Genomic DNA, 9,253 nt, shown 5'->3' on the forward strand with positions numbered 1-9,253 from the left:
GAGCGGAGTTTGAAGAAACTTGACAGCAGAATTTACACATCACAGAGAACAACTCGCTCTGGAAAAGTCGTGAACTAACCGAACACTAATCTCGTTCCAAACGAGAATACAAACGAGAATACAACAGGAAATAGAAACTGTACACCAAACCTGCCGTTACCACAAGTGTTCAGTAGATGGCGTCAACGCACTGCAAATAACTAAAGAAACACAAAATGAATGAATGATCATTAAGACCAACACATATATATATATATATATATTAGGCTACATTGTATCATTATCACGTGTTTTCATTGATATAACTACAATGCTGTGTGATTTTCAGTGAAGCATTTAACTAAAAAATTCTCACTCACAAAAATTGTTGATGTTTATCAAATACCATGCGAGTCTATAATTTTTTAATAGCAGATCGGAGGAAAACACAGCGCACCCTGTACAGGCAGTAATTTTGTCTCCACTCTCCGCTTCACTCCAGTCCAGCGGGTGGCGCTAAAACATACGATTGTTTGACAAACACCATTAAACCACAGAGGAAGAAGCTCATTGGCTTTCTGTTGTTTTGTCTTGATGCTGGTTTAATACAGACTGTTAGAAATGAACCTTCTGTAAATAGAAAAATAAGAGTTTTTGAATCAGGTCAATAAAGACTTGTAATATTCTCATCCTCACAGTCGTGACTAAGTTTTGAAGCAAGCAGGAATATCTGGAGGAGTATCATCTGAACTGAGATCTGCTGCTGTGAAGATGGAGTTTGTTAAAGAGGAGAGTGAAGAGGACATCAGTGAACTAGAAACCTGGAGAATAAAACATGAAGAACCAGAACCCTTGAGAATAAAACACGAGGAACCAGAACCCTTGATAATAAAACAGGAGGAACAAGGAGGTTGGTGTTTATTCTTTATAAATCTTGAATGACTCTTTGTGGTACATTAGGCTTACAAAGCTTTAATAATACTGACAGTTATAAAGTTTCAAGCGGTTTTAGATTTAGTTTTGATTTAATTTAATTTTGTTTGTTTGTGTTTCTTGTGCTATGCCAATGAGGTTGGCTGGCTCTAACATGTATGTAATATTTTAATCTTTCTGTTTAATTTTTTTTTTTTTTTTTTTTTTTTTTTTTTTTTTTTAGGTATGACATCTTAAGTCCAGGGACAGCAGATGTAAAATAGCCTTTGGGCTAATTCTGGCACACTGTACATTTAATTATATATTATTAGTGTGCATTGTCCCTGTTAAATAAACCTGAAATAAATAAATAAAAACAATCTTTAGAGATGTTGAATAATAATATAGATGGAGCAGCAAACAATAAATGTATGATAGATAATTGTGTGGTTGATCAAACATTTAATAGTTCTCTCTGTAAACATGGGATTTGTTTCTATACTGTTTGAAAAATGATATTTTGCAGATCAATCTTCATGAAAAGTTTCAGGGATGTATAATTTATAAAACTGCATCAAAAGTAACAAAATTTTACACCCGGTTTCACTTTTATGTCCTTTCACATTTCTGTTTTCCCCCCCCCAAAGTTACTGACAAAAAAATTGATTTTGCTTTTATTTTAGAGTTTAATGAAGGAAAGGAGGAGAATGTAGAATTGAGTGAATTTGAAGAAAGTTGCTCTCAAACCAAACAAAAAGATTTGAAGAAAAGAAGAACCAAGAAATCTTTCACCTGCACTCAGTGTGGAAAGAGTTTTACAAGCAAATATAGACTTAATGTTCACATGAGAGTTCATACAGGAGAAAAACCGCACACATGTGATCAGTGCGGGAAGAGTTTCACAATAAAAGGACACCTTAATAGGCACATGAGAGTTCATACTGGAGAGAAACCATTCACTTGTGATCAGTGCGGGAAGAGTTTCACACAATCAGCACATCTTAAGGATCACATGAACATCCACACTGGAGAGAAGTGGCATACGTGTGATCAATGCGACAAAACATTTTTGAGGGCATCAGACCTGATGAAACACATGATAGTTCATACAAAGGAGAAACCACATTCATGTTATTTGTGTGGAAAGAATTATTCATGTCTTCAAAGCTTGAAAGAACATCAGAAAATACACACTGCTGTGAGAGAGCATGTGTGCTTTGTGTGTGAGAAGACTTTTACTTTAGCTAAATATTTAAAACAGCATGAAAGGATTCACTGTGGAGAAACACCTTACGAGTGTTCACACTGTGACAAGAGATTCAGTCAGGCAGCACTTCTGAAAAGACATGAGAAGATTCACACTGGAGAGAAACCTTACAAGTGTTCACACTGTGACCAGAGATTCAGTCAGTCAGGAAATCTGAAAAGACACGAGAGAATCCACTCTGGAGAGAAACCTTACAAGTGTTCACACTGTGACAAGAGATTTTGTCAGTCAGGAGACCTGAAAACACACAAGAGGATCCACTCTGCAGAGAAGCCTTACAAGTGTTCGCACTGTGACAAGAGATACAGTCAGTCAGGAGACCTGAAAACACACAAGAGGATCCACTCTGGAGAGAAACCATATCACTGCACTGCATGTGGGAATCGTTATAATCAATCATCTGCTCTACACAGTCATATAAAAAACATTCACAGCAAGTAGATCATCTTCAGATCAGCACTTTCAGGTCTGATGCTGCATCCCCGTCAAATGAAACACAATAATGCATCAAGCAGTAAAAAATCATCTGGATAAATCTGTCCTAACCAGTCATTACTAGAGACTAAGAAACATTATTTAAAGTTTCACAGTGAATAAAGTTCATCTTCATCTTCAAAACCAGCAGATTCAACTGTGAGATTCTGATCAACTCAAAGATGGAGTTCCTCCCCAGAGAAAAATGTCAGAAAGTTTAATTCTTGTATATCATTGTGTTTTCTTATAAATTTCATATTATGTTCAGTTGTCTTATAATGCATAAGTGTCACCTGTAGTTTGCTTAGTTTGCTTTTGATGTTTGATGTAAATTATTGTGGTATATTAGAGGAAATCTAGTGTCTTGAGGACGTGTGTGTGTCTGTTAAGTCCACGTGACCATAGTAATACATTATTATTTATTAATACATTATTAAGTTTACACCACTAATCTATAATAGAGAACTGGTATTGCTATTCCGTAGTATTCCCATACATTCAACTGAATTAAGAATAAATCGTATGATTTTAATGAGAAAACATTACCAAACGAGTCAGTGTTTTTATATCTGAAGTATTCCTTTACATTCTTACAGCGCAAATGTCCAGCATTTAGAAGGTAATATCACAGACTAAATTTTTTCTGTACAACAATGAGACCTGTACTGGGGATTTTTTGTATCCTCCGTCACAACCTGGCAGTCCTATGCCTACTCCTTTTCCACCAGACACTGCCGCCGAGCTCAAGGCTTCATCACAGCCACCGCTCTGCTCGACCAGCCACACGCTTTCCACAACACCGAGGCATAACCTCGCCTCCACCGGTGAGACTTCCAACTTCTTCCCTGGCATCCCTGTATCATTTGGCCATGCAAATATCATCTGATCGGAAAGTGGATTTAATCCTGAAGCAAACACTGATTTATTCAGACAAATCATTCTCACGGAGGGTAAACAAAGTGGATCTGTACAATCTATTCTTCATCCTGCAAATTATCCAAGTCGGTCAATAGATCAAGCAAAGCCCCGAACTTGCCTCGCTTGTCACCCCCATTGTCCAACACAAGACCCGGATCTCCTCGAGCTTTGGGTCGCAGCGGCAGGCCTCAAATAAGCCTGGGCTGTGTCCCACTTCTCACCGCAGCAAAACCTCAATCGCTTCCTACTTCAACTCAACTTTTTCACCGCGGCTCTTCCACAGCGCTGCATGTAGCCAGACCTCCAGCTCTTGTAGCCATAGACATGGATACTATTATAACTCATGTCTATGCTTGTAGCAGTCGCTAGCGCGAGGCTGCCTCCGCTGATAGCGTAGGCCGTGTTGCAAATTATGTTTTTAGTTAAAGATGCTAAAGGTAGGTTGTTTGTTGCTAAAAGTTTTTAAATAACATCATGGATGCTGATGTCATTTTTGTAACCATGACACAAAACTGCGTAGAACACAATGAAATTACTCACATTTTCTGTATTAATTTTCACTAGCATTTTACCTGTATTTTAAATCCCACATTGTACTTGCATAGACAGATAAGATGGAAATTGATTTGATAAATTAAGTTCAACGCTGTACCTAAATAATTTATAATTATAGGTGTAAACTAATAACTAAGGCATATCATAAAGAAACCATTAAAATTATTGAACAAGTGCAACTGGCAACCTGATTTGCATGCGTTGTGCATACTGGTAGGCACCTCTCTCCAAGTCTCTACCAGCTGATGTGCTGCTTGGCTGGGTAGCCATTTCAATACTTACTGCTTTTTGTGTGGCTAAGAGGAAAAGAATGTCTTTTCGTAATTTTATTTTTATTTTATTTTATTTTTAATGTTGTCAAAGACATAATTTCTCCTGCTACTTCTAACCTATATAAAGTTTATTTTCAGTGGTCTCCAGCTCCCGTAACACACGCTAGCATGAGGCTGTTTCTGCTAGCTGTGCAGGCTGCACAGGCTTTTCAGCATTTCCCCCCAAATATCACAAGCCCCCGTGGGCTACAGCTACAGCAGCTGAAGCTAGTGCAAAGCTGCTTACGCAGGCAATACATGCCCTCACATCTCAGTCTTTTCCTCCTGCTACTTCTAATCCTTTTTCTTTTCAGCGGCCTTCAGCTCCCATAGCAGACGCTAGGGTTTCCTCTGCTAGCCATGCAGGCTGCACAGGCTCTTCAGGATGTCACAAACCCCACTCCCTCCCCATGGCCTACAGCAGCTGAAGGAAGTGTGAGGCTGTCTCAGCTTGCAACTTAGGCCAACACATCTCAGGCTTTTCCTCTCGTTTCTAATGACCACTTTTTCTTTTCAGTGGCCTCCTGCTCCCATAGAAGATGATTTAAACGTCTGGCTGCCTCTGCTGACAATTGCAGCCCATGCTCTTCTTCCTCATAGCTCCCTACTTCATTTAAAATTACATTGTCTTCCAGATCAAGTTCCGGCTCTCCTCGAGCTTCATGCCGCATCAAGTTTGGGCCATACCTCAGATTCAGATGCTTCTCACAATGCACTGCCTCCCTCCTCCTCTCAGCCAATCACTGCACCACCTTCAGCTGCCGCACTGCATACAACGTTGCCCACTGGCGTGGCTTCTCAACCTCCATTTCTTTCCACTCTACCTCCGGGTGTAGATGCTAGCGTGAGGCTGCCTCCGCTAGCCGCTCAAGCTCAGCCACCTTACTTTTACCATTCCATTTTTCCTTTTCCCCATCAATGGCCAAAAGCCCCCGCTGCAGATGCCCAAGTATGGCATTTTCAGCCTGCAACACAAGCATACTGGTCTCCTCCCTAATTTCCATCTTTCTCTTCCTCTTCCTATGGGCTTCCCCAAGCACCAGGGGCTAATCTGTGCGTGAGGCTGCCTCCGCAAACAGTTACGGCCCCTCCTTATATTCCTTATCTAACTTCTACCCAAGCTAAACCTCAGTATACTTTATTCACAGCGGCCTGTCTACCTACTCCACTGAATGCTGCCACTCTGGAACGACCTCTTGTGCCTAATACCATCAAATCTCAGATTCTCGCAGAAATTCCTAGATGCCATGTTTCTATTGGCTTTGTCGGTTTTCTGAGATGCTCAGAAATTGCAATAACCCCTAAATTTAACCCCGAACTCCACCCGACAATCTCTGATTTGTCCATACTTGATAGCAAAACTGGACCAAGAAAGGAAAGGCCACTACCTATACATTTTTAATCTCCCATCTCCAATTCAACCTTATCAGGCTCTCTTTTCTTATGTCCAACTCCGGAACGCTCAATCTAAATCCGCGCTGGACCCTCTCTTCTGTGCTGTGATTGTTTCATGTTTCTATGTTTATTTTGTGTCTGAGCTCAATCTTAGGCTTTGTCTTTGTTGTTGTTTGCCATGTGCTCTTCTCATCCTGCCTCCTCGTTTCCCGTTACCACGCCCCTGTGTTTATTCCTTTTTTGTCCGAATGTTGAAACCTGTTCCTCATGTATCTGATCATGTTTGTTTGAGTGTTTTCACCTGTTGCTCTTGTTCTCTGCCTCTATATATTATTCTCATTTTCCCTCTTCTGATGTCAGTTCATTGTTCTTACATCTTCATGTTTGCTAGCTTGTCTAACCTTTTTGTGATACTGAGTATTCCCTGCCTAGTTGATTTGTGCTGTTTTAGTCTTTTGTTAGTCACTAGTCTAGTCCTGCCCTTTCGTGCAGGCTGTGCTCCAGGTCTGGTCCCTTTATCGGTCATGCAGCTAGTCCTGTGCTGTGCCTGTGAGACCACGAGTGTGGAGTGACTTAGCCTCATGTTCCTGTCAGGCCATCGCTGCTAACCTCCATCTGTGCTTCCTTCACTGTTCACTGGCTGACTGCAATCCTGGACTGGACTCTGTTGTCATTTTCTCAGCCCACCTATCTACGAGTCTTTCCCTGCCTATTGTTTGGACTGTGTTCACTCCTCTCCTCACCTACTCTTGTCCTGTTTGCAGTTTGTCTAATAAATCTGATAGCACTCACTCTGCATTTGAGTCCTTCCTCCAGATCCTTGACAGAATTAACTGACCAGCATTGGACTCATCAGAATGATCATCAGAATCCTGCCACCTGCTAATTCCCGGTAGAGACAGGCTCGCCATCAAGGTCTGGCTAACCTTCGCCAACAGGGCTGGGAGATAGGCGCATTTACCCTGTTTTTCTGAACAATGTCAAGGGGGCTTGATTATGATGATTACCACCCTAATTTTCTGGGGACTTCTCCAGGTATCTTGGTCATCACATCCAGTGGGGAATGCCTCCACCACCTAAGCCAGCATGCAGCGACCACACTCCCCCACTTCCCTTTTCAAGTTAATACTGTTCTGACTCCTATTCAGAAGCAAAGGACAAGAAGGAAGAGGGCACATCAGTATGCTGTATCAATTTATGACTCCGATACCTTCCCAGTCACCCCTGCGTCTACTGAGATCACTCTTGTTTCCCCTGAAACAGTCTAGTCAACTGATGTCATCCTACCCAGACATACAAGTCAGTCCCAGTTATTTTTTGAGTCTGTTGAATCAACGTCAGCTTTCCGAGAGATAATTAAGAGCACTGCTGATATCTCTACTCCAGTCAAGGCCACTCCAGTCACTCCAGAGCCAGTCAAGCCTGCTCCAGTCATTCTTGACCCAGTAACATCCATTCCTGTCATTCCAGAGCCAGTCAACCCTGCTTATTTCTTTCCCAATGTGGGGAGTTAGCCGCTATCCAGTCAGTTCTTGTAATTCTAAGTCAGAGTCAACTTCCGTCATCCCTGAATCAGTCACCTTCACTACCATTATCCAGGAGCAAGTTGTCAACCACAGTCATCGCTTAGTCAAGGAGGTTTGCAAAAGGTATTGCAAAAAAGGAGAATGGCCTGTGCTGTTTAGTCTAATGCCCTTCCTGTTATATCCACTGAAGCCAAACTTATGAATCTTGTCTTGTCCACAGAATGTGTTACTGCCTGTCATGTCATTTCCACAGAGGTGCTTCCTAAGTTGGCTGCTTCTCCTGTCATGGCCACAGAGGCTGAGGCATTCATTTTGTCTGTTCCAGCCAGGCAGGCCATTTCCAAGCTGCTTGCTTCCCTCATTGCCTTTACAGATGCTTTTCCTCTAAGTCTTGTGAAGTCAACAGATGATCCTGTTAATCAAGTCATGTCCACAGAGGCCCTTCCTGAACAGCCCAATCTCACTGTATTGGCCACAAAGGCCATTCCAGCAGCTCTCATTCAGCCCGTTATGGTCAAGGAGGCCATATCAGAGTTTCCTCCTGTCCCTGTTGTGCCCCAAGGGGGTGTTCCTGAGCGGCCTGCTCTCAGAGTTTTGGTCAAGGGGGCCATTCAAGTGGCTCTCATTCAGCCTGTTATGTCCACAGTGGCCACCCCCTAGCACCCTGATCTCACGAAAACAAATTCCTCGTATGTGTAAACTGCATAGTAATAAAAGCTGATTATTTTCAGTTGAACTGAGTTTGCTATACATGCTTACATTCACAAATTAAAAAATTTTCTAATTTATTTCATAAATTTAACTTTATTAATTTTCACAATTATTTATTCATGTCACACACAGATATACCTAGTGCCTTTTGACTAAAATAGAAGGCGTGAGTTGTAAATGTTACGGACATATTATCATGGAACTTGTTAGAAAGGTTGGGTCTGTGCGCATGCGCTGCCTTTGACATGTCTGCATGTGCAGAAAGTGCGAGAGTGACTCAGCAGGAAAGTGCAAAGACTGCGTGGGTTGATGTGTGCGTCAGTGAACAAAAGTAAGTTATCTGATTATTAAGTTAGTAATAATTGCTAGTTGAACAGTTCATTATAAATGTGTTTATTGCGTCTGCATGTTAGCACGTTGTTTAAGCATTTATCAGTGTTAATCGCCAGTCACACAGTTTCATGCACATTTGAATATGCCTTGCTGACATGATCATAATGACTCGAGTTCTCGCAAACTATGGTGTAATAATGTGAACAAATGTCAGATTTCGTATTCCACTGTATGTAAATGCCATATTAGTAACTAAATCGCTGTTTATTTGATCTTTTTGGACACAATGTTCATGTCTATGTGCAGTTTATGTAAATTACCTCATAAGCGGTTTGAGTATGAAAGCAGTTGCCATTTCTAACCACTAGGTGGTAGTGGTGTTATAAAGTTTCATTGTTTATATAGTTTGATTATTTGATAATGTCTAACCTGAGAATTTAATAAATTATTTCATGTGAATGTCTTTGTAATAGTATTTTTGAAACATGTAACTTAATCCAACTCTTATTCCTTTTCTATTGTAGACCACATACACACCCACTCTCACAACAAGTGCCCAATTGATCACCTGTAATGCCCATGTACAGCTGTGTTGTGTGCATCTTGGTTGCAAATTACTCCTATACTAAGAGAAATTAAACTCTTTGGATGGAACTGATCAGACCCTGTGTTTTGACTGACACCCCTTGAGCAAGGCTAGATATCAGACCTCACCTAATACAGTCCTTTTAGTCATACTCCAGAACAATGGTCCTTCGTGCCAGAGCTGGCATTTCTTATGGACAAAGAATTGATCAGTAGCAACATGAAACCAGAAGAAGCATCTGCACAGGTTGTAAGACCCAAACGTCAGGTTCATCCTCCTGCCATAT

The 9,253-nt window shown here is 41.2% G+C and overlaps 1 protein-coding gene across 1 annotated transcript; it reads left to right on the forward strand.

The window, feature by feature from the left end:
* Positions 1-501: 501 nt before the first annotated feature.
* Positions 502-8,840, forward strand: LOC109046370 (gastrula zinc finger protein XlCGF52.1-like). Its single transcript, XM_042733669.1, has 2 exons — positions 502-889; positions 1,575-8,840. The coding sequence occupies exons 1-2, from the start codon at positions 751-753 to the stop codon at positions 2,597-2,599; spliced, it is 1,164 nt and encodes a 387-aa protein (XP_042589603.1). The 5' UTR covers positions 502-750; the 3' UTR covers positions 2,600-8,840.
* Positions 8,841-9,253: the final 413 nt, after the last annotated feature.

Source organism: Cyprinus carpio, chromosome A3, assembly GCF_018340385.1.
Source record: "Cyprinus carpio isolate SPL01 chromosome A3, ASM1834038v1, whole genome shotgun sequence".
NCBI classification, from domain to species: domain Eukaryota; kingdom Metazoa; phylum Chordata; class Actinopteri; order Cypriniformes; family Cyprinidae; genus Cyprinus; species Cyprinus carpio.

Coding starts and splice junctions, on each gene's coding strand:
- LOC109046370 (XM_042733669.1), top strand. CDS start 751: ATGGAGTTTGTTAAAGAGGAGAGTGAAGAGGACATCAGTGAACTAGAA. Junction 890..1,574: donor AAAACAGGAGGAACAAGGAG/GTTGGTGTTTAT, acceptor CTTTTATTTTAG/AGTTTAATGAAGGAAAGGAG.